The 27796-nt window shown below is 34.0% G+C and overlaps 1 protein-coding gene and 1 pseudogene across 2 annotated transcripts in view; both read left to right on the top strand.

The window, feature by feature from the left end:
- Positions 1-4782: 4782 nt before the first annotated feature.
- On the top strand, positions 4783-12603 carry LOC140753494 (uncharacterized; annotated as a pseudogene).
- LOC140753492 (uncharacterized) overlaps positions 12479-27796 on the top strand; it is an 87374-nt gene continuing 72056 nt past the window's right edge. For both annotated transcript variants that reach the window (XM_073088129.1, XM_073088130.1), the window contains exon 1: positions 12479-12614. In XM_073088129.1, the coding sequence (XP_072944230.1) occupies positions 12518-12614 (97 nt within the window). In that variant the 5' untranslated portion in view covers positions 12479-12517. The remainder of the gene's footprint in view (positions 12615-27796) is intronic.

Below are 27796 nucleotides of genomic sequence, written 5' to 3' on the forward strand. Positions count from 1 at the left end.
TTTGTCATTTTTGTATACATATTTTCTTTTATAATATCGTAGTAGCAGACGAGCATGCAGTCCACCTGATGGTAAGAGGCTACTGCCGCCCATGGACATCTGTAATCAACACCGGATAGGATTAGATATTCAAACCTGAGGTCGGTCACAGATGCGCCGCTACCCCCTGAGGACTAAGCTGGAACGCCTCGGCAAAGTTGGTCTCCCGTACCACACCCTTCAAACCGGAACACAGCAGCGCCTAACACTGCTGTTATTAGGTAGAAATAAGTGCCGCCGGAGTCGAACCAGAAAGGGTTCTACCACCTTTAGAAATAATACTTACAAATCTAATGAAGTAGAATTTGAGATGACTTTCATAGTGAGAAGCATTAACTATTATATTAATCTGTGTGCCAATAGTGCTAGTGTCGCAGTAATATAATACTAACAGCCCTAGTACTACTTGTATTTGTTGTCAAAATCATTTAATTTTTAATTTCCGATTAATCATAATATGGACCCATGAATAATCCATAATATATGGATTCTATATAAGTACCCATGCTAAGAGCTCAGGGTTCAAAACCTAAACCCATTTGTATTTAATTCAAAATCAGAAAGAAATTATTAAACATTTACATAATTATACGAGTATATAAGTATGTTCTAAAATAGTGTTTCTTCTCGTTTGTAATTTTTCAGAGAAGAATAACAGAGAAGGTTCTGTTAATTTAGCTTGAACAATGTACTTGGACATTTAAGGTCGTAAGTTTATATATGTAGTGAATATTTTATTAATAATTAACTAGATAAATAATAAAAATATTTCAATTATGCTACACAGCATCACAAAATAAACTTACGAAATATGGCAAGTATGTTCAACGGAATTCGATATGTTGGCCTCATTATATTTTTAATCTCATAAGGTATTTATAACTATCATTCTTAATTTGGGAAAGTAAACAAGTTCAGTCACGCAGTAACCACATTTCGTAACACATATCCTGTCAAGCTGACGACCGGATGACAGCACAATCTCGTGTAAGGGCGGCTACACACGTAACGATTTATCGTAGTTACAAAGTTTACCATTACATAGGCAAAACATTCAGTAAGTCGCAACACATCACATCATCTATAATTACTATTATATAAAAACAAAAAAACCCGACTGCTTACAAATAATTGTCTGAAAACAGAATTAGAGTAGCACTATGCAGCTCCCACAATTTGGGGGAATCCAACGACAGCTCATACGTTAAAATCCGTTATTTTCTTTGGGTTGTAGGGCATGCCAAAAAATTAGGCATAAATACGCTCGAAAAACATTACCCTCCGTCACTCCTATCTTACAGTAGGATAAAACTAGATAGTCGCTGGTATTTTCGTAAGATCGTCGTGACTCGCTTAACTTAATTGTATTCATTTGAAAGTAATCGCGTAGTGTGTGATAATGACTGATCTTAATGTAAAAGTGATTTCGACTAGAGATTTTTATTCTACTGACAATTGTCATAACAATTTGATGTACGCCTGCACATAACGAGCTACAGGTTCGAACTGAGAAATTGATCCATGCCCACGTTACAATAAATCTGCACGAGCGCGACTCGTCGATTTATCGACTAGAAAACAGATCTGCTGCCGAACGATGCCCCGTAATATGAAATACGTCATAAATGCGGTTGATGCACACATCGGTTATATGAGTACAGATAAATCGCTGTAATACATCGTAACGTGTGCAGCTAGCATTAGACCGCGAAAAAATGGACGATAAAATCCACCGCTTAAAACGTGCCTATCCCCAAATAACGCAATAGTTATAAATCTTTGTGCAAGGTTATTTTTTTATTGTTTGTAACAAGTATTTAACTTTGTTGAGATAGTTAAGTTATTACATTTGTACCCGCGATAATTATCGTGAAAAACGTCGAGCTATATAACGGGTTGAAAAGATAGGGAATCTTATCTTGATTAAGATTGTGATTTTAAACTCATTTCTTCAGGAAATTACTTAATAAGTATAACGATGAACACTTTAGCAGAAATGTAAAGAAATAATATAAACCAGCGTTTAAAAATCTCTAATTTATATACAAGAAATCTGTCTTTGCTAATTTATACAAAGCAAAAATATCTCTGACTATTCAAAATCATAGGCATATTTTTTTAACTAGAGTTGACTAGAGCGAAGATGGGTGTCATAAAAGACTAATAATAGACATAAGTGATCTGATTATACAAATTCCCCAAGGAGAGCAAAAAGCAAAGTATAAGATCTTTTTGCAAATGTTTCCAAAACTTTAAATTTACCTTTAACTATGACTAAATAAGTTCATTATATAAATTAACGCATATTTTCGCTTTACAGCATAGTTCGCGCTTCTGTTTTCTGATCTGAAGGATATAATAAAGCACATTATAATAACGCCAGGCGCTTTAAGCTTATAGATAACATAAAGTAGAGTTAGTGACACCACTGTTATTCAAGAACGGTTGGACCGATTTTCAAAATACTTGAATTGTTGGATTTAGAGCTTATATAAGTTGTATGTATATACATCTACCGGACTGCTGAACATGATTTTCGATTTTATATATAAAATTCTCGTGTCACAATGTTAGTTACCGTACTCGTCCAAAACGGCTGTACCGATTTTCACCAAATTTTATATGCATATTCAGTAGGTCTGAGAATCGGCTACTATCTATTTTTCATACCCCTAAGTGATAAGGGTTGTTCACCCTTAACATTTTTTTATTTATATGGCAACACAACGTTTGCCGGGTCAGCTAATATATGTATATATGTCCATATCATTATTTGTTACGCCGTGCTGCTCAAAATCTTAATGAATTTCACTTGAAGTATCATCAATTACATTTGAAGTATCGTTGGATTCATCTAAATTGTGGGAGTGACATAAGCTACACTTAAGCAGTTAGATTTTTGACGTGACAACGTCTTAAATTAGGTTGCGGCTGGGAGTCACTTATGAAAAAGTGTAACGCCCGGTAACGTTACGATGAGTCACCGAACGAGAGAGAGGCCCGCCGAATGCCTTGCGTCTCTCTCCCACTCAACTATGATCGGTCTGCCACGCGCGCAGCACTAGAGACTAAACAAAATATATTTCTATAGTTAAAATTTGTGCAATTCTTATTTTCATTCAATTCCTTGTTCCTATTGTGCAATTTAATTATATTCATATCAATAAATATTCTACCGAGAAAAAGACGTTGTCACGTAAAATCTTCGCCCGTAAAACCGACTTTACAGGCAACCATTTTTTATAAATAAAATAAAATTAACAAATGAAGTTTAAAACGTTTAACAGTAGAGTTTCATAACGCCGAATTACCCGTTATTTATTATTTTCACGGTCTCTCTAGCTCCATCTGGGGCCAAGTTTGAATAGCAAAAACAGTTGCTCTTGACCCGTCGACTCGGCCAAGTAGTTTTCTCTCCGTAACTAATCATACGTTTATACTGCATAATTTGTCTTATTATAATAATACAGATTTAGTTAGTTATTACGAGACAGGTATTGTAACGAAATTGTTAAAGGTACTTAATTGTGAATTTGAAAGATATTTAGCGAAAACAGGTGGTCTTGTAAGTTTTCTCTACACTGGATAATTGATCTCATTGTAGTTCTAAGAAATTTGATAAAAAAATATTTTTGATGTGGTTTTGTGAATTGTATAATTTGTATCGTCTTTTTTTGTATATATTTGATGCAGTAAATAAATTTAACGTTAAAAGTATTTCATTCATTAAATTTATAGTACTTACTTTAATCGTAAATTACTATTTCTTTTTCTGCCTGATAACAGAAGTGTTGAATGCTGATTTATTCTGGTTTGAAGGGTGTGGTAAGGGCGACATATTTTTCCGAAGCGTTTCAGCTTAGTCCTCAAGGGTAGCGGCGCATCTGTGGCCGACTTCAGGTAGGATTATCTAATCCTCTCTGGGCCTGGCCACTTACCATCAAGTGGTCTGCATGCTCGTCTGCTACTCCAATATTATAAAAAAAGAATAGTCACTGCCATGGACATCTATAACCACCTCCGTCTTTCTGTTTTACCTATAACCAATCACAAATGCTTTGCATCACCGAGAACTAAGATATTCTTCTCATATGAAAATCAGCTGGTATTCACACCCTTTCATCTAAACGCCAGAACTACACGTTAGAAATAAGTCCACTGGCTTTCCCATATAAGGTCATTACGGTTAGATTTCAATAATGTTGTACTTTGCCATTTGTATAATTTTATTACCATGTTCGCGCCGTGTATATGTGCATAAATAAGAAAAACAAGAGTATGTTTGGATTTCGTGTAAATTGGCTAGAGTTAATCTAGTTAAGAATACAAATTTTACATTAAGCATCTACATTTGTATAAGATTTAGTCTAAAAATATATTTAATTTAGTTTTATTAATAGAATGTAACACATAGAGGTAGTTTATTGATATTGAGTAAAATACTTGTATGAATTGTAACAGAATGTTATACACAAAAACCAGTATATTTACTTCGCGCAACATTTTTCTCAAATTATTGCTTAATCTATTAAAAGGCGTGATAAAATTAATGTTATAAAATCTTACACTTAAACATTAACTAGTTTTGCTCTGTGGAACCCTAAAAGGAATATCAGTAGCTTTTACTGGAAGTAATCTAATGACTGCAAATGTCTAGAATTTACCGCGTGATTGCCTTAAACACGCGGCTATACGATTCCATTAAAATGCCCTTAGTTAGATTTTCACCGCGAAACACTTAACATTAGACCTAAGGATTTTCTATTCTCGCAAAATGACGGAAATTAAAGTCAAACCGCCCGAAAAGTTATTTAAGTCATTTAACGAGACCTTTCCTCATTGTGCCTTCGCTTTAGCATTAGGCCAGCTTTACCCAAACCGGCACAATTATCGCACCAAATACATTATTTTTGGAATCGTTTTTATCATAAATTCGCTCGTTTTGTTCTGGTTCTTGATGTACCTATTCAAATGTTTATCCACTTTCGATCTGTATAACCTCTCGCGAAACATTACGATTGGCATCCTAGCGTGTTTCTTCTTCTTCAAGTGGTTTTATGTCGTATGTAGCAAGACCGACAAATTTGCTGAGCTCTTACAAAACATGACTGACGACCTATTAAAAGGCAACGAAATGGAAGAAGACTACCAGGAAATATATAAACATTATATAGAATTAGGAAAGATGGGACAAAGATGCTGGATCTTCATACCAATCCTATTAAGTTCTCAGTTTCCAATTTACGCGGGAGGACGGATGATATATGAGTGTCTCACGAGCGACGACGGGAAAAGATATATGATCCACGAAATGGAATTAAAGTATTTAGAAGACAGACAGTACGACACGCCGTATTTTGAGTGTATGTTCGCTTACAATTTGTTTCAATGCGTTTGCCTGTCACTGAATTTTGCTGGGTTCGACGGATCATTTTGTATCGCGACGACGCACATGCGTCTCAAACTGAAGCTAATGACGCATAAAGTTCACAGAGCATTCAAGGACGCTAAGAATAGCTTTGAATTAGAATGTAAAGTGAAAGATGCAATCAAAGATCATCAATTAGCGCTTCAATTCTACAATGATCTACAAGAAGTGTATGGAGGCTGGCTATTCGCAGTATTTCTCCTCAGCTCTCTTCTAATTTCCATGAACGTATACCAAATGTACTTGAGCGACACGATCGATCCGAAGTACACAATATTCGCTATTAGCGGTGTTATACACATGTTCACACCGTGTTATTTTGCCAGCAATTTGGTTAAGGTAACGTAACAATAATTATAGCGGAATAGAAACTAATAATTAAAAACAACGCCTCCACATACATAACGTTGTGAAATAGTGAATTAATTGAGTAACAAAGTATGCTTATGAACGATGATTTACGCTGAACCGTAAAGGATCGGATTTGGATTCATTTACATTTTAACCATGTCCTGCTATTAGAAGTTAATAATTAAACTTCAGTATTCAATTTAGCTTACCTTTTCTATAATTATGTATAACTAGCATACCGGAAAACAACAAGCCGGATACTTGATGGTAGAAAATCCCCATCGCAAACTATTTTTTCGATACTAGATATACCTCGGTAGGTATACCTATTGTGGTACCTCACTGCATGAACTATGTTATCTGTATAACATAGATATTACTGGGTGATGGTACAAGGAATTTTAGCAAAAAATACCAGCTTCTTCGGTGTTCATTTTAAAGTTTATATGTTGTATAGGTACTGCCTGTTCTTTGTATGAAGAGTTTGGCTAATGTAAGATACATGTATCTTCATTAATCATTCCAGTTTAGTCCCAAGCAATTTGCAACTGACCACTTGTCTTGCCACTAATCTTATATATCAACAACAAAATTCTAACGACAATCATATAAACAATATTATTGATTAAATTTGTCAATAAATTGCAGAAATATTTTCAGTCGAGCGAAGAAATGAGCGAAGATATCTACAGTGTGCCGTGGGAGGTGTGGGCGGACCCTGTGGTCACGAAGCTGCTGATCTACATGATGGCGAAGTCTCAGCAAAGCCTGCAACTCACCGGCCAAGGGATGGTCTACTTTAATATGCAGCTCTTCATCTCCGTTCTTCAGACTTCTTATTCCTTCTTCACTTTGATTTGTAGCTAATTTTACTCAAAAATTATCAGGCAGTGGATCTGAATGTTCTTTTTTTGTTTCGTAGTGCATTTCTTCTCGCTTCCAATTATTGTAGTGTCGGCAAAATTGTTTGATATTTAATAAAAGTAGATTTAAAAACTTAGAGCATATTTTCTTTATATGGGTAAATCAATTTAAAAATATATATTACATACTCTACATTGAAAATGTCTTATGAATGTCATAGACACAGAAAATATGTCGAAATTAAAAAACGTCTAGCCGGGTGTCGATCCTGTTATATTCTGCACAGTAGCCTAGCTAAGTAGAAGTGTGACAATTGTCCCATAAGGAATATTGAAATTGTATTTTTATGAATCAAATAATTTATTACTAATTTGTCATTAATATAAAAAATCACTTACATTATATTTAAAAATGTATATTTTGATAGTGACCTCAGATCATGTTTATTGTAACAAGTCAAATTTATTAATAGACACAAAATAGACGTGACTTCTTCAAAAGATGAATAAGAAAATATCCATATTGATAAGTTAATACAAAACAAAAACATTAGAATTTTAAAAAAGTTTGGAAAATCCAAAAGTGCACGACTCATAATGCTCATTTAATTATGAAATATAAAAAAAAAAACTTAAGTCGTTCAAAATTAATTACCGAAAAAACAGCTGTAGTAGGAAGAAGGTACTGCACAAGCGCCCCTGGTGGAATAAATGTACATAATATCTATAGATATACAGTCTTGTAGTTTTCGTTTTTTATTAATTGCAATTAAACGACACTGAATTAATTAATCATTCGCATTCAGTGACCTACAATCGTCGATTAGAATTTTTTAAAAAATTTTTTAACTCAAATGATGGATTTTTTCACAAGTTACAGTATTTTCAGGTTTCACACATGACGGACAGGAAAATTTTAGACCTATTTTGGTGTATTTTTCCAATTCTATTGCAGTAAATCAATTTTTAAAAAGTATGGAATTAATCTCCATTAAATTATCTCGACAATAGTATGCAAAATATCTTGATTCCGTGAACTATCAAGGCTATAATAATAAAAATAGCCGCCAAAATGAAGCGAAAAAAATTTTTCGATCGTAAAGCACTCTCTGATGCTTCGCATCATGAGTCGTGCAATAACATCATCTATCTCGGAAAGGTTTCGTACGAGTATCTCTGCGCAGTCCTCATAAATCTTGCAAGTGAACTTAAGATGAGTACCAACATGTCATTGTATCGCTACTTGTGCTACGATCTCAAATACGAGCCCGTTACCGCAAGTGATACACGACCTACAAGAGGTTGGACGAAATCATTTCGATGTTACAAACTAGGGATGTGGTGCGTGAAATAAATATCGACATTTGTATCCAACCTCTCAAACACCGATAATCGATATGTCAAAAAATTCAATTCGATACAAGATATTATCGAAAAGGTAAGCGTACCATTATCGATATATCAATTATTGAAAATTTTAAAAATATTAAAATAGGAAGACCCTTTTTCATCGACAATAAATAATTAAAAGAATGTTAAATTTTGACAACCCTAACTACCTTGTTGCGCCAATCTATTCGGGTTACTGTACAAAATATTTATACATTTCAATATATTTCAATAATATCGTATCGGCAATGGCTCTACATCGATAAAAGTATCGACATTTTTTGTGTCGAGGTTATGAATTGTGTCGAGTCTCGATACATCATTACATCTCTAACTCACACCAGCTACTGATTGTAATCATCATTCGCTCATAGTTATATTACATGTATAATAGTTTAATTATACTCTTCGTGCAAATTTAATTTGCAATGCGTCTTTGTTTTATTTCACTCACATTTGGGGCCTAGAGCGTAAAAATATATAAATTGCGGAAAAAAATTGTGTGAACAAGCCATAACGATGCCGAATAACATCTCACTGTCCGTTAACAAACGGAGCGTTGAAATTGTTATTTTATAATAATAGGTTAGAAGTATAATAAAGTTTTGTATTTCAGCCGGGAGCTACAAAGACTTTCGTCGGATTTGAGGAAACATGTCATAAAATATTCTCATTCAATTTGTTCATTCGTTAGGTTCATTCGTTCACGTTACTATACATTAGTAAGGTGTAGAGAAAATTCTAATAGAACTCGTAACAAGATCGCCCAATAATCCCTAGATACAAGGATATCTTGGAATATTGAACTATTTTAGTGTGAGCTTAAACACTACGTATTGTAGTCATAAATTGATCATTCTCCTCGACACGAGGATGAGGATTAAAGACAATTTGCTTTGGGGAGATCATAAATGCAATATGCTATAGTCTGATTCATAATTAGGTGTCCAAAATGTAAACAAAGGTGTTGACCTATCAAGAAAATACGTTAGAAATGGTAGTTTCTTATTTTTGACGATATAAAAGTAATACAACAATAATAAAATAATAATCTAAATAAATTAAGATTAATTCACATTTTCTAATATTTATATCACCTCAATTTCGATCCATACAGTAATAATAATAAAAAACAAAGTTTATGGTAGAAAATTAAAATGTGATAATGGTAACACAACCGAAATCCAAGACATTTCTTGTGCTGTCATTTTTACGTTTCGTAACTGATATTATTAATTTTCGTGATTGTGATCGAACTCTAATGTTTTCTCGTTTACATAACGCGTTTGTTAAATTGTGTATATTTGTAAAATTTTCGTTTTTTGTTAAGTTTGTTAAAGTTTTTGTTTCTTGTTAATTTTGACAGTGACATTTCTTTGTTTACATTTTGGACACCTAATTATGAATCAGACTATAGTAAATTACCGTTTCTTCCGGAAACGGGAAAATCCTTATATGCAAAGATCGAGTTTTATCCTCCCCAAAAGGCTGCGTATCTTAAGAAGTAGGCATACAGGCATACAGAAGAAGTTATTAGAATTACACGATACTAAAGATAATAAAAGCGTGTCAAAATCCAAATTCATTCACAATATTCCTAGGTGAAAATATGTTACTTCTGTCATGGTAGATTCATAGATAGAGAATATACGTGTAAATACCATAAATCCCGGCTTTAATTACATCCGATACCAGCATTGTTACGTTATGCGACAATAGTAAATCATTTCATTGTAAGATGAATTTAAATAATACATATTATCTGCAATTCAATTGAACAGCTAATTAAGTATTAATCACGGGTCTTTCCTTTAATCGCACGTGTTTCTCCAAGTCCTTTTATCGAGGTCACCAAATAAATTATTGTCAATTTGCCGCTAATTGATCAATAATTGATACATGTGGCATGTGTTGTATAATGGCTGTAGAAGTAATGTTGAACATAGCAGCACTTGTATCTAAAGGCCCGGCAAGATATGTAACATTTAGAGCCGGCGATGACGGCTTAGGGCACTAACATATGAGCGACAGAAACGTTGTCGACGTTCGGTGGTAGTCGCTAGCGACAGGTAGCGACAGTTGCAATGGGTCGCAAGCGTCTATCGCTGACTATCTCAAAATCCCGTCTGCGATCGCCTCCGACACTCGTCGACTATAGCTGTTGTTAACGACTGCTAACGACAGTCGACAACTGCTACCTATTCGACGATTCCAAGTCGTCAACGTAATGCAGCGTCGGTGAAATCGCTAAAACACAAATCGATACTAAAAGTAGTAAGTCTGCTAGAGTCATTAGTTCCTAAAAGTAGCATGTCTAACGGGCTGTTAGGTCCACATAATGTATCACACATACGATAATGATTACTGTCACTTAAAACATAAATGAACCGCCAACAACAGCTTGTCCTACTAACTTCTAAATCAATCTTATCTCCGTACTCTGATGACAGGCACGTTAGGCACCTACCGATATATATCTGTCATTATCCTTCCTAACATTATAAATTCGAATGTGAGTTTGTTTGTTACACTTTCACTTAAGTACATAACTGATTGTCATCAAATCATCAAATCATCAAATTTTGTGCACTCATTGTCAGGGGTTAAATAAAGAACATAGACTTTTGAAGGCACCACCGCCACATATATTTCTGCCACATAACCGCAATGTTAAGTGCTGTTGTGTTCTGGTTTGAAGGGTGTGGTTAGGGAGACATACTTTTCCGAGTTCCAGTTTAGTCCTTAGGGGATGCGGCGCATCTGTGGCCGACCTTAGGTAGGAATATCTAATCCTGGGGGTTGATTACAGATGTCCGCCAGATGGGCGGCAGTGACCACTTACCATCAGGTGGACTGCATGCTCGTCTAATACTCGTCTAATAATAATTTATTGAGAAAAAAAATAAGTTCCCGAGGGATTGAGGAAAACTATGATTGCAAGCGAAACAGTGGTAAAAGCTAGTAATAAATAAAATGGTTGATTAAACCTATTTTGATGTTTTACATTCAACCGTTGGTGTACAAATGGTGAATGAAGTGGTGAACATGTGGTCACCGTAATACAAAAACGACATGATTAAAGATTTGTTCCCGACAGTCACCGCACGGAAGTGAATAGTTTGGTATAATTGTTTGTTGTTGTAAAATTTTAGCTCGACCTTCAACAACAGGAAATTTCTTGCGGGGTTTTTCAAACCCTTTTTAGTAAAAGGCTCAAAGATAAAAAAATAATATACTGCGGTTTAAGGCATATAAACCAAAGGCACTGCTCCGAAAAAGCACAAAATATTATTTTCATACTCCTATGATTTTTCTTTGCATTTTAACACTCATATATTATGTAATATACTAATTTTAAGAATATAGTAGTACGTATATTATATTGTTAGTATATCCTGTTCCTAAAATTAAAAAAAAAAATCTGCGTCTAAATAAGACCCAAAGTCAAATAAGAATCGTATTTATATTCACGATCAATCGTTACGTAGTCGTGTCGAAAGCGCGTCTAATTTAGTTATTTACTATGAATTAAGCAGATTCCGATGATTTTTGCTTACTTCCACTTGTTACAACATGGTTAAACCTAACTTATCTACTTTCTTTGAAATGCGAATTACTGAAGTAAATAAATTTATAAAAAAATGGAAAACTGAAGCTGAATTTAAAAGTTGAAATTGTTACGATGTGTATTTTTTACTAAAAAATTAAAAATCAGGTCAAAATGATGTACTTACTATTAAAAAAATATACTTTTTTATAACATTATTTATACGTAAAAAATAGTTATCAATCATTCGTAAACTTATTGTTAGAGCATTTTTATCGCTTGAACATCTAATTTCACGGGCCAAAAAATTCACATCTCATGGATCAAGAGTCAGAAGCGTCCAACAATCGGATGAACATTGTGAGTCAGTTAAAAAAGTGGACAAAAAGCTGTAATTTATTTGCGAGTTCTGGTGCAACGAGCAGCTGACGAGTGACGTAATAATCGGAGCAAAACGGTACAGGCCGTAGACTGAGGCATGATAGCTATCGCGCTCCGACGATAGCAAAAGTGTCTGTCGACCCTGGCGTGCCCCGCTCCCCGCCCGACCAGCGTTGGGGGGGCTGCCACTTCCAGCTCCCTTCACCTTCGCGCGAGCGCTGCCGCCGCGCAACCAATGACCGCCCGCCCCGAGCCGGCGAAAGGTTTTATATACAAGTGGAATTCGCACTGCCAAATTGCTATAAGTCAAAATATAGGGTAGTCGGGCGGTTTACTCGTTGGTCGCGCACTCGCCTGCCGTGCATCGGTTGCGATTTAATTTAGTGGGTGCGTTCACGCGTGTCTACACGCGAACTCGGTTTAAAGGCGTCCCGTTAACACGTGTCAATGAGCAAATGCGCGGTACTATAGTGCCTTTGTAGTATATTCGACATTACGGCAGAGACTTTGTGTGACAAGATGGGGTGCAGTGCCAGATACTGTTTTCTGATTATCTCCTTGTGCCTAGTGACTGAACATGCGTTTGGTGTGAGAGTGATGCCAAAGAGGAAAAAAGGTAATTGACTCTATATATTAAGGTTTAGCGAATAAGTAAAAGGACTGCGGTTCGTTCGCAGATTTAAGTACTCGCCGGCCATCGGAATGAATCGTATTAACTTCAGCAACAAACGCAAGGTCGTTTGAGGAAAACTGCATTTTTCTTCATAATTGAGGAAACGAGGAACAATGTAATAAACGATTAAACATTAAAACATGAACACCGACATTATTAGCTGCTAAGTTATTTATTTTTAAACTGTCAAAGGTGTAAAAGTTATAGATACAGTAAACTTACGAACTAATGACACATAATTTTCTCGATCGTTAAGCTTGAAGCCAATACCTGTCAAGTATTGACTCGAACGACATTTAATACGAAAATAGCATTAGATTTATTTGTCGACATCGATACTGAAATTAATATCGGTCTCAAACCTGCGTACCACGCGAGTGCGAGTCGAGCTAATGTGGTTACTGTTGCAAACATTAATCTAAGGTTTTATGAATCTACGAACTTATATTGTAAGCTAAAAGAAAATTTCTAATATTACTCAAAACTGAAATTGTATTCGTAGCGGAAGAAAAGTAGTCAAAATGATATTTCCAAACAACTTTTATAAATTGTATTAAATTTTAAAAATACTTCCAATATTACAGTTAGCTTAAGAATTCTTATTAAATAAAAAATACATTTTGTTTTTAAATTCTGAGCTTACTTATACTGTTATCGAGCCAATGCATTATCAAAGATAATAATCAAATACTCAGTACTCTGTTCATTTGCGGTTGAACTATTTTTTCTGAGAAGTTTGACCTCGAATACAAACAGATTGTATCACAATAATTTAATTATAAATTTATTTCGAACTAAAAAACTCTATTAATTAATTTAAAAAACCAAAAACCCGACTGCACCAAAAAGGCTGAAGTAGAATTTCCAAAAGCAGTGAAATACGTGTTTCATTAGTATCCTAGTAGTGCTCATTTACGCTATATAAAGAACCTATGTGTAAAATTCCAGCACGCTTAAGTTCAGCGGTTTCCCTTTGCGTTGATCTCTGGCACAGCAACTCACTCATTTAGTCAGACAGTCATCTCGATGTGTATATATGTACTAGCTGACCAGGCAAACGTTGTGTTGCCATATAAATAACAAAAATGTTAAGGGCGAACAACCCTTATCACTTAGGGGTAAAAAAAAAGATAGTGGCCGATTATCAGACCTAATGAATATGTTCATAAAATTTGGTGAAAATCGGTGAAGCCGTTTTGGAGGAGTACGGTAACTAAGACGAGAATTTTATATATAAGATATATTATATAATTTATGTGTAATATCCTCTCAATTTCCTTTATTTTGACACCCGACTCGATAGGTTTGGTTATTTTTTTTTTTAAACGTGTTACTATTTCGCGAGAAAAAATCACCATTAAGGTCTATAAAATATATAACTTCAGTAATTCAAAATTTCGGTCATTATTTTACCTCGTTAGAGGTAGAATTTCATTATTTTTATCCAACAAGCTTGATACAAAATTTCATAGTGTTTGCTTCAAAATCGACGGTTGTTCAAATGAACTTTTTACCCTTATTTAACCCTCTACGGGGTTGATTTTTCGGAGGAGGATAAATAAGTGCGTCCTTGTTCCTATCGAGAAAGCCAAATACAAAATTTTATAGCAGTTGCTTCAAAATTAAAGGATTTCAAAAAAACTGTTTTTCCCTATTTTACCCTCTTAAGGGTAGAATTTCCAAAAGGCCTTTCTTAGTACTTATTCACGCTATATAGAGAACCTATGTGCAAAATTTCAGAACTGCAAGGTCCTTGGTTTAGGCTGTACGTTAATTTCTGAAAAATGAAAAAGTCATTTAGTTAGTCAGTCAGTCAGTCACCTTGCTGTTTTATATATATACAAATATGTTTTTATAATGTCCGTTTAATTTCCTTTCATTTGATACCCTACTCGATAGGTTCGGTTAACTTTTTTTTTTAAATGTGTTACTATTTCGCGCCAAAAATCCGCCATTTTGATTTTTTTTTACTAACACCTATCTAAGGACACTCGGGTCATTGAGATAAATATAATGACACCTTAACAGTTGAAATTCATCCAGCCGTTTGTTAGATCGGATCAAATAAAGAAAGACAAACATACAAGATACGCGCGAAAAACATAACCCTTCCTTGGCAGTCGGGTAAAAATACAATCGCTTATTTGTTATAAAATGGAATCGTGTGATTTTAAAATGTAGGTTAATTTTAATTTTCATTATTTAATACAATGTAAGTGGTACACATATATTTCATTTATTACCTATTTATTTCGTCATAATTTAAAATAAAATTGTAACAGAAAAAGTACATTGAAAATTAAAATTATTTTTTTACCGTTATAAAATAAGTCATAAAAAATGATACAAAATATTTTCTCTCTTTAACAAAACGAAATAATATGAAATTCAGATCAACTTTCTATTATAACGTAACAAGTTGTATAATAAAATATATCATCATTTATGATAAATACATTTTTATCAAAACGTATGATAAATAAATTATGATAATGTTTAAGTGCGGATCACACATTACCTCAGACCGTTACAATGAATTCTGAGAGAGTACTTCACCTACATAACGTTAACATTTTTTCACATGAACAGTTATATAATATGGGTTAACATCTAACTGTTTTGGTTGAAAAATAATCTGGCAGGAAATAAGTATAAAAGACGCCCCTGAAACGTCTATTTGATAATTACCTAAACGCAATAAAAACAAAACGAATACCGTTTGGTTATTGAAAAATTTTAACTAGTTCAATACAATTTTGTAATGCATTGCAATCATTGCATTGTTTTTATTTCGTTCTATTTTTGCCTCGATAAACTTTTTTATTTTTTAGTCGCATTTTATATCTAAATACGGTATCTTTTATCACTTGAAAGTATTTAACAAATTCGTCATTAACACAGAATGTTTTCGAGAGTAGACACGCAAATTATTCGTTAACTTGAAAAAACGCAATAGAAGCTTGAAGCATATCCCAATTTTAACATAGTATCTATCAGCCTAGTCGAGAATTTGAAAAAAACGTATCGCATAAACAAATCGCATGCCATAAATGACAACTTCGTCTAACACTTTAGACGTAAAAAGCGTCGACTCGTACGAGTTTTTCAACTGTTTCCGATCGAATATCCGTTGGACTCCGCACAACATATATAGGTATGGGTATGTAATGGCGTCCGGACAGCACTAATCAACTCGATTTTACGACATAAAAGAAAGATTGAATGATCAGCGAGAGTCCAACCGGTCTAGTTCACGAGCCGTTTCTATCACGTTTTCCAAATAATTACGAGGCTCATGCATCTTCGTATCGTAAAAACTTGTTAATCCGCTTCAAATACAAATCCTCGTCACATAGCGTTTCCTCTAGTAATGAAAGCTTGGAGTGATCGGATGCATTTTCCTTTGAACAATTTAGACATTTGTAGAATCGATGTATGCTAATGTCATATTTAAAAGTTGAAATTATCATACCTGCAATGGAGTAGCATAGTGGAGTGCACTCCACGTCGTCAGGTATTTCTGTTGAGAGTCGTTCCCAGCGGTATATAATTGAGGGAATAGCTAGTCAGAGTCAGCGAGAAGTTTGTCCAATTTGAATTTTACCAGACCTCTACATTTAATGCCCAAGAAAACCCAAGAAAAGTTTTGGTAAAACAAAACCTATATATCGCTAAATGGAACAAATTTAGTTTGGATTAGACCAGATTTCCATGTACTACTTCACATAAGATAAACTTATCGTTTGCCACTTACATTATAATAAAGAATCGGACTACAACAAGTAATAATAATTTATCACAACGGTATAAAATTATTACTTTGTATTAGTACATTTTATTACGTATAATCTGACTCACACCAAACCTGTCCACTAAAAACCGTTAATTATGTTCAAATTAATAAAGAGACTGAGAGCAACGAACTTGCGCTTCGAATTATGAATATTCAATTTGTGATTTTTTATTCATCTTTGATTTAAATTTATATTTTTAGACTTTTGTTTCGTTGTTGATTTTTATCTGTAATGAATTAATGATTCAGTGGTTTTCTTGTGTAAATAAATAATACATACATTAATGATGTTAGATAGTTAATTGTATCAGGCGTTACTTTGCGGAAATCCATGCTATTAAGTTAAGATTAAAACTACTTCGCAACAATCCGCTACAAATATGTATGATGGTATATATTTTAAACTATGCAGTATGTACCACCCTCCCTCCCTCAAAGGATGCATGCAGATGCAAAAATTAAAAATATACACCACCATACATACCACCACCAACACGTGTTTCGCTCCAAAACGGAGCATCATCAGGGTAAGTTGACTCTACGACGGTTAATCGCTAAGACATACATTAATTTTTATATTGTTATATTTGCTGGACATCGACCTCTCCTACAATTGTGGTTTTGCCGTATTGCTGGGTATTGGTTACTGTATTGGGATCTGCATGAAAGAACAGCTACCTTACTGTTGGATTTTATCCCTTTAGTGCTAATATTATCTTCGTAACTAAACCCACAATAGATTTGTGACGGTTAATTTACATATGAGGCGACCAACTTAGACTTCAGGTAAAGCTCCTCTTCTTCATGGAGTTAATTCAAGATATCCATCGACCGCAGTGACCATTTACAGACATACTGCAAGCTCGTGTGCTACTAGTAATATATCAAACTTGACTGAGGATCGAGCCCGGATTCTTTCCAGTTGACATTTATACTTAAGTCAACATCAATCGTTAAAAGGCGCAATATTTTAAGCTGACATCGTATTTCGTAAGTGCGTTGACGATGATTATCAGAAGAGGGAAAGTGTCAACTAAGACAGTAATCAGAGAAATCGGAACTGAACGGAACTGCAGTGAGAAGACAGCTTTATCAAACGGAAACGACACGACAGACGCACTACAGATTTGAGACTTAGTTAACAGATTATATAATAAGGTCGTGAAAACACATAAATTATTTATTAAAGTATACTATAGCTATTGGCTACGTATTCTATACTCAGCTAGTTATAGCATAGTGGTATGAATGCACCTTTAACGCTGAGGTCTATAGTTCAAATCCCAGAGCACTTGTGATTTTTTTACGTTTTCTGCGCATTAGAATTTAGTTTCCTAACCAGTTCTGAGATCTCTTTAAGAAAAGTTCTAATGACCTGTGAAGTCTATAGACTTTTTTAGCCTTATTTTTAAGATTTATAAGTCCACATTTGATCAGCAAGGTGTACTGTGACCTACGTGAAAACATGGTGCCAGGATTGTTTCTTCGAAATATCATGATAAACATGATGATGATATATACCTCTAAACTATTAGTATAAGAAAAAAAGCCCAAAAATCACGGAACCCTTTTGTGTGTGGTCGAAACACACTTGCCGCTTTAGATTCAAGAATAAATTGGTCATTTATGTGTGTGATGGCTTAATGCAAATAAATAATGCATTGGTCGTTAAACTAAACCGGCTAGTTCCGCTGTGACTGGAATTAGAATAAAACTCTCTAATACGATGCTTCATACAAACGTGATATTTCTCACGTGATTTTGTCACATGATTCTGTTATTCAGTTACGTTTGAAAATATTGTAAGCGCAATGTTTTTTGAGTGTATGTATGTATGTATGTATATGTGTATGTAAGTATGTATGTATTTATGTCTCATTCTTTCGGACGCCCTATAGCCTAAACGGCTTGACGGATTTTGAACAGACTTCCCAAAGAAGAGAGGTTATCTATCCGTCGCGTATATTTATATGAGGTGTCGTTGGATTTGTCAAAATTATAGGAGTTACATAGGCTAGATTTTTTTTTTTTTACTTAATTGTTTGTATAAAAACATTGTTGTTTTAACAATTAACTTATATTAGTTATACAAAGTCTTGTGCAAAGAAACATACTAAAGAGTGGCGTCAATTTCAGGTTTGAAAATTTTCAGTCTTTACTTTTTAAAAACACCGATCTATGATGTCTTTAGGTCATATACCCATACCCATAGTAATGTGAATATCATTTTCGATAGTTAATTAAACGACACATAGCTTAAACATGATATAGCGGGTATATCGTTTTCATGTTATCGTCATTGCGTATTTGATGTCACACGCTCTGTTAAACACACAATGTTTCCTATTAGCAACTATGTTATCGTTCTATTTGACGTTAAATCGATTATTTATATATATAATCGACGATATATCGATCTATTTATCGTTAAATCTAGTGCGAGTCGAGTTCGAACGCAGATGGTTCCGTATTACCACTTTTTTATTTTGTACTATTTTTATTGTTTCTTACCACAGCTATGGAAGTACATACCTACAGGCATTCTGATGATTTTAAGTATCCGCTTAGTACAGAAACAATGTAATTTATAGACTTTTTATACTTTAAACTCCACCAGTTTTCAAATATGGTGACTTTTCTTTTGTCCGTCTATGTCGTTTTGTCTGTTGTTCCATTAAACAAAGACGTTATATGTCTTACTTAATATAAGTTAAATATAGAGTCAAAAAGACATTTGCCTTTGTGGGCGATCCCAGATATGACTCTAATACTATCAGTACTTAATCACCGAGGGCAGTCACTGATCAATAGGTGGACTTCATGCTCTCTACTACATTAAAAAAAGATACCACTACCATATTTCGAGAAAGTTCCACATCATAAAAATATTAAAAAGTGCAGCTTTTTTGCCAAATGTAACCGCGGTTTTATTAGCATAATTTGTAATCAGCTAGTCGCTACATCATTGATTATCAGAGGCTCTTACGAGTACGCTCATGTAATTAAGTTTCGTTACGAAGTGGTTGGGAAACATTGAAAGTGGTCGTTACATTTTGTCATCAACCTCACTAACTCTATGTTAGTTCTTATACGTGTTTCTTATAGCCATTATTGCGATTCTAATAAAACAGATTCACGATGTATGGTAATAAACATGTTTGTTGATGATAATATTAGTATTAGGGACCGTTTACATCGACAGACTTTGTGTGGTAAGGGAGACATGCTTTTCCGAGGCGTTCCAGCTTAGTCATCAGGGGTAGCGGCGCATCTGTGGCCGACCTCAGGTAGGAATACCTAATCCTATCTGGGGTTTAATGCAAATGTCCATGTGCGGCAGTAGCCTCTTACGATCAGGTTGACTGCATGCTCGTCTGCTACTCCTATATTATAAAAAAGTCGTAGAACGTGTCAGACACGTGTCAAGGCAATCAAAAGGTTTCTACTATACAATGTGTATTGACATATTTAAATTTGGCATAAGACAGCGCAGACACTACTAGTTACGGTCAAAATATTGTATGGAAAAATATGATTTTGTCTGTCACGGCGCGTGTCTGATCCGTTTTAACGTTCATTTTAAAAATTCAAAGTCAATTTAATCGGTTGAATCTAGATTTACTGTGGTCATATAGTGACCGAAGAAAGTTATGCAATATAAAACGTAACGTAGGTAATACAATTAAAATGTACACTACGGGATGAATACGCCTTTATGCACGCACGGAGTGCGTTGACCAAATTCTTAGTAATAAATGACTAGTAGATTTCTTCTAGTATTAAGTGTACATTTTGTTCCATTTCAAGTAAAATAAAAATTTAAATAAATAAACATATCACTCGCCGATTTTTAACGGTACTATTAATTTAACCAATCGTTCGAATTTCACTTTCATTACATAAATATATTCTAATCACATGTATCGCTTCTCCGTTCTTTCCGAAAATTCTAAGATAAGCTTTCTAAGTGTGCGTGAGGGGCATAATAGAATTATTTTTTTATTTGTAAAAGGTCGTTTATGCGTGATCCGTTTTAAATCCGAAAGGTACTTAGTTAATTGTATGCGTTTAGCCCAATGTAGGCTACTTTCGGTGGTAACGTGATACATATAAAATACGTTGCTTTCGTTATTTTCCCTTTAATGTTGGTACTACTCTGCATTAACATAGGGCCTGATAAACTGTTAATAGATAAGATGACATAAAAGATTTACTTAGTTAGTCTTTTTCGAAATTGTCTTAACAAAATTCACCATTTAGTTTAGATTTAAGTAGGTGGTATATAAACATTCAATACTTGCAAACTAAAATTAAGGTCTTTCCCCATATTAAAACAATATTCGCGTGATAGTTAATCGAATCATCGGATAGTCTAGAACTAATCTAAGTACTACTTTCATAGCCTTATGGTAAAAAAAATAAATAGTATACATAAGCACATACTTAGGTAATCACCATACTTAAGTCGACGATAATTTACTAACAATTTTATAATACAAATGTATGCCTCAAAGTCTATGACATTAGAAAAGTCCTTGATATTATTTAGCACCTTTAAACAAGGCAATATGTCTGTATAATCACTGGTGTACAACATTCTAGTACCAACGAGTAACGAAATCCAATCGACCTCAAACAATGCCTGCGACCTCAAAGGCGAAACGCGTAGCTAAATTATTCGGACCTCATTCAATCACAAAACTCAATCACAGTCGTGGCTATCAATCATATGGTTACGTGTTAACATGAGCGTTATCGAGATATGTTGCACTAGTTCACGCCTACGACATTGTTTGTTACGACTCGCGCAGCGGAGCGGTCACCATACCGGTCCGACGCGCAGACTCCCGGGTTCGATCCCCGGCCAGACACATATCTAAATGATGAATTTAGATTTATGTTTCTGGGTCTGGGTGTTTGTGTATTTGTCTACGTGTGTGACCATGGCACCCACGACATAGGAAATCCTAGTATGGGGCTATGAGTGTAGAAAGCGTTAAAAACCGCCACCTATTTCTACCTAATAACAGCAGTGTTATGCGCTGCTGTGTTCTGGTTTGAAGGGTGAAGTAAGAGAGACATTCTTTTCCCAGGCGTTCCAGCTTAGACTTCAGAGGTAGCGGCGAATCTATGGCCGATCTCAGATAGGAATTAATCCATAGATGGCATTAGCCACGTACCATTTGGTGGACTGCATGCTCATGTTGCTAATTCAATTATATACAATGAACTTAATAACAGACAGACCATGATCACATATTACATTCAATAGTACCTGCTAGTTTGAACAAACAAACAATCAAACAGTATTGTGTATTAGATCGAGTCGTTAACACAAGCATAATTTATGAATCAATGACAATTTGTAAGTGCCCCTGTAGACATGCACATATTAATGCAATTTATTTCAATTCGATTATTATAATATTAAAATAATGGCACAGTAATAAACATTAATTATATAACTATAAATTATTGTTAAGTAATGAATAAAACTTTTGTTAAGTATTACATAAATTGCTTACGTCATATTAAGACAATTATTTTTCCTTATATAAATGTTATTTGATATTTTTATATAATTTTAATACAAAACTTATGGACTGACTGACAACTATAAATTACGCCTTTCAGTATTTCCATACACGTAAGTAGGTAATACTAATAAGTAATGTTAAACATTTTTTTGCGAAATTTGACGATAATTGCTTAGAAATAGATACTGTTTAACTTCAAATTTCAAAAAGCAAAAAATGGTTAAGTTTTAAATAATATTACTAATAAATTTGTAAATAATTGCTTAGAAATATTGTTTAATTTCAAATTTTGTGAAGCAGAAATTGGTAAAGTTTTAATATTAATAAAGAACGATACTTTTTGATACAGTTTGGTTAACTAAGTTCTGTTATAACAAACATATTGCCTACAGTTTCACACTTAAGAATAATATTGGTATGTGACTATTGTGTATATGCGTATTGCACAAACATAAGGTGCGGTGGCTCAGGTCACTTTACTCAGAATAAAAAACAACAGAATACGCATCATAAAAACAAAATTTATTGCAATTTTAATGCACATTTGTTTCTTATGTTTGTTATTTTTGGCTAATCAAAAATGAAAAATAATCAATGTTTACATAAAAATACTCATTTATTTATCATTTATACCTATCATAAAACATGTTGTAATATTATTTTTTAACGTCTTATTATATAGGTAAAATTATTTATGTTATGTTATGATATATAACATAATATATAATCCAATTTTCAAACGCCTACGTGTATACTAGACGAAACGTTTCAGCGCGTTTTCCTGAATTTACGTTAAAACTAAAAACTGTTTACTCGCCGAACATTGAAAATTCGCTCGTGAAACTAACAAAAGATTACTATTCCCGAAAACTCTTCACAAACACCAAAGTTTGTCAGACTACACTTGTAAGCGCATTCTGTTATTTCTATTCTAAGACATAGCATACTCTGACCGCAGTGTCAGTTCATTCATCCAAAGCAATCTCAGCTGTGAATAAGCTCTAGCGATAATTTAAAGCTACTTAGCACTGTAAAGATGATTTTGTCACGTTTTATAAGTGCAATAGGTCGACAGGACATCTGTTTTACTACAATTTGCTTTGGAGAACTTGTTTTTTTCTAGTATGTGCTATTTTCTTACTCTAATGCAGAGGGAAATGTGTTTCGCACGTCCTCATCATCATCATCAATCCATTTTTGTCCAACTGCTGGGCATAGGTCTGCTCTCAGAATGAGAACTATTAGGTCATAGTCCACCGCGCTAGCAAGTGCGAATTGGTAGACTTCACATACCTTTGAAGACTTTCTTGAAATATTTCTCGGGTATGCAGGTTTCCGCACGATGTTTTCCTTCGCCGTTTACGCTAGTGATAATTAATTTGTAATCCGCACATAACTTTGAGAAATCAGAGGGGGAGAGGAGCCCGGGATTTGAAACTTGGAATCCTCGACCAAGACTCCGAGTTTCTTAACCACTAGGCTATTACTATACCCTATACCCATATATGATCTACAAGCTAAGGCGACTTCACGGAATTAAACATATGACGTACAAACTAGAATTGCAGTTCACTTATTGAAGGAGTTTATGCACGATGACTAACTAAGAAATCTTATAAATTACAAACTACAATATACTAATTACCGTAAACATAGTGCTTGAAGTTACCTTGAATATCTAGGACTACTATCGACCTTCGATAGGTCTCCTACACAATTTATACAACGCGCATAGGGCACAGGACCAAAGTCCCAAGTTTGATCCCAGCCAAGTATATAAATAGTTTAATCCCTTCTTGGTTATCATTAATATTTATTCATTATCTGTCTGTTCGATCCATTGCGTATGTATCGTAATAGAAATATCCGTGTACGATACGCAGTGGCGTGAATAACATTAAAAGTACTATTTATTTGGACTACAGCAAGTATAGATTCAACCTTCATACCAACAAAATGAAAAGCCAAGAACATTTTATTCAAATTAAGATCCTTTACAGAATTTCTTGAACGTCCAACACTACTACCACTTTTCAAGGTGATTCGCCATAGAGAAGAAACGGCAAAAAAATCTCCATAACACACATTTTCATTTCACCTAATTTTTATCGAAAAATAAAGTTGATAAAGAAATTCTCTCACTGACAACTTAACATACAAGCTTGCGTATAACCAGACAGCTCAAGTATTGTAGGCAACGCTCAGCTATAAGTAGACAGCTCAACACAATAGTTACGCCCTCTGACCACAATTTCGTTCAATAACAGTTACTATGCGATAATTGTCAGCTACTTGAAGCAGGGGTCGGCAACCTGCGGCTCTTTCGATTTGAAGCTGCGACTCTTTAGTTCCAAGCGCAAATATCATTTAATTTAAAAAAAAAAAGAATTGTTCTTACCTCGTTTCTTCGTTTTTAACACAAATATAAAAATATATTTTTGTGTTAAAAAAACTTTATTTATGCAGGTACTATTTATTGTTGGCGAAAAATAATTTTATGGTCCTTTATAAACTTTGAAATTTTGTAAATTTTAACTTCTGGTTCTTTCGACTAAAAAGGTTGCCGACCCCTGACTTAATGCAAATACCTTTACAGAATGGGAACACAAACAAAGAGATCATTGTTAAATGGTTTCGTGTACGCACAATTTTCTGCTACATATCTTGCAACGGTTGCCTTGAAGAAATTCTAGGGTATGGGAATTTTGGCATATGGTATGCACGATTTCCCAGTGTTTTAGCAATGGTTGCACAATGTTGTGACTAAGAGGTACTAACTAATAGACCAGTAGTGTAATATTATCTTCGACCTAGCAATTATTACTCTCTTTTATTTCTAGAAGCATTTTTCGTTCACATTTCGTCATCATTAACCAATTATAGACCTACAGCTGGATACGGGCTGCCTCTTAGAGTATTGTGGGCCATAATAATCCGCCGTACTGGTCAGGAGCGAATGTGAGGATATTACGCTTCTTTGAGAACTTTTAAAACTTTCAAGCATGTACATTTTCTGACAAAGCCACCCTTCGCTGTTAAAGCACGTTATAATTATTAATTAATTTCTAAAATGCACCTAACATTTTGAAAAATCAAAGGTGTTGCCTGGAATTTATACTTCGGACAACTTGAATGTGTTTCAACCACTAGACTATTCTGATATTAACTTTGTAGATTAGTAAAGATCGACAAGCTGTACGATACGATATATTAATTTCAAATAGATTTTATATGCATTCCTGGAAACCAGGTTGCTTTCATAAGCGTCGCGTGGCAGTACATAATGATTTATATTGCAATGATTGCTTTCATTCGGCATTATCTGTATAATCTTTAATGTTTTCATTTGTTTGCGCGCTATTAAATAAAGATAAGAATAAATTAAGTTGTAAATTTGCGTTATATAAGAATAGCGTAAGATTTTTATAGTTGTGTTAAGTGTGATGCACTAGCAATTATTAGGAAAACGAAAAAACCCGACTGCTTAAAAATATAGCCAATCATAGGTTAATCTCGCAATGTCTACGAATTTAATGAAGCTCCAATGTAAAATCCGTCAAACCCCTTAGGCTAAAGCATGCCAAAGAATGAAACATACATACACTCAAAAAACATTACCTTCCATAGTCGGGTACAAAAAACGTATAGTACAAGCCTCCTTTTTCATATTTTAGTTTTAAAAGAAATATAGTACTCTACAATCGAAGCAGGTGGACGGCAACTTCGATCAAAAGGATCAAGGTACTTCAAGGTACTTGAAGCCTCCGACATCTTCCCATTTATGTCCCACAGTTGAGCACAGAGTAACAGCCCACAGTCCACCACGCAAAATCATGTTACAGCAGCATTTAATACAGCTATTCTAAGGCCTAAATAAATGTGACTAGGAAATCACGTAAAGTTATGCAAATCATAAACTCTACGTTTGTCTAACTAATACTAGATTTAAACCCCATATTGTTTTAGCACTTTATACCTTATATTGTTTTAGCACTATCAGTCATCACACTCATATGCATACCCATTTGACCCAATAAATTAAACATAGATACTAGTTTGCACAAACAATAACATGGAAAATAACTGCAACCCATTGTTACAGTATTTAAACAGCGACATTGTATCAACAATTATAATTAAACAAATAATTTAGATTGTTATCAATATGCTGTTTGATAACGGCCATGAAAATAACAGGTTTTTTGTAGAAAGGCAATTATTGTTACTTATGCAAAATATTTGCTGGTTACTTACGAACGACAATTATTAGCACAAAGTAATTAATATGTTATCTGAACAATTGATGCGATTTGAGATTGCAAGCAATTACCTAAGACAAATATTTTTGTTGAGATAAAAACACGTTATGAAGTTTACATGTTACGAATATTGTATTGGGGTAATAAAATAAATATACGTATTTCTAACACCTTCTAATCTGTTGAACGTCCCTAAAAGGGATCGTTTTGGGAATCGCGCTTAGCTGCGCAGATTGGTGACCGCAATATTTGACTTAATCCTCTCTCCATCAACGATATTTTCGAAAAAATATGTTATTTTAGGCTGACAAAACAATACCACAGAATAAATTAAGTATAGTATGCTATACAAATAAATTGAATAGCTTGTTCAATATACATAAAGCGTAGAATAAATACCGATATTTAATACACTTCATAAATCATTTCGTACTGCGCGGACGGTTATTGTAAAATAATTTTAATGAGAAATAAAAGAAAGTTATATATATCATATGACTTTCTATTATTTTATTTAAACAAACATATTTTTATAGAAAGTCTCAAAAATCAAAAAATGTGAGATCAAAAGAATGCTATATAATTATAATAAATAATTTAATAACTTTCAAATAATTTATGATAACTTTAATATTTACTTATTATTTGGAATTCTAGATGTTTTATTATGATAATTATTTGAATATATTTTTGAAAGAACGTAAAAATATTATTAACGTAGAAATATTTATTATTACTTCGTAGAGTCTCTTCTTACACAAAATAAATGTACATAATTATATTTGGGTATTAAATAAATATTATCTTTAAACGAATATTATATCATACTTAAATGAAAGTGGTTAAAGTTTTTCGAGAATTTACCACGACTTTCCGGAACTCCTATTACGAAAAGTTACAAAAACTACAATTGACGCCAACTAGTCAATTGTGGTTTTGGCGTAATCAATTTCACTCACGTGACAAACGTCCGAACGCGTCAAATTAATCAAAATAGTGATTGAAATTTTACATTAGTCAATTACAGCGTAAATGTAATATTGCGTAATGGTCAAACACCACTTTCCCTGATAGTTAACGACCACAATAACAATCTAAATTAGCTAGACGCAAAAATATTAATGGCGAATTTTATTGCTAGAGTTGTTGTTTGTTTTTGAGTATAACTATCGCACCTACGATACCTATGTTTAAATTAAGTTTTGTGGCAAAAAGTGTAATAATCTTTTTTGCGTCAAACTAATTACAACATTAATTGGAATAACGCGTTAGTCAATTACCGAGTAATGTAAAGTTGCGTAATGGTCAAATACCACTCGCCGTTAACCCAATGTCGTGTAACCTACATCATCGTCTATGAACATTATATCTCCAATAGTGTTACCAGCTTACGCTTGATGTATAATTTAAAACTTTCTCTAAAGGCGTTTAAATTGCAGCTGCCATCGCCTTAACAGGCTGTTAACGCTTCATTGATTTTGTTGTTACACTTTAATTAAATATCAATCCGGTCTCGGATCGAACCTGGAACCGTCC

The sequence above is a fragment of the Epargyreus clarus genome, unplaced genomic scaffold, assembly GCF_041222505.1.
Source record: "Epargyreus clarus isolate Ecla_fem2 unplaced genomic scaffold, WU_Ecla_fem_2.2 ptg000026l, whole genome shotgun sequence".
Classification (NCBI taxonomy): domain Eukaryota; kingdom Metazoa; phylum Arthropoda; class Insecta; order Lepidoptera; family Hesperiidae; genus Epargyreus; species Epargyreus clarus.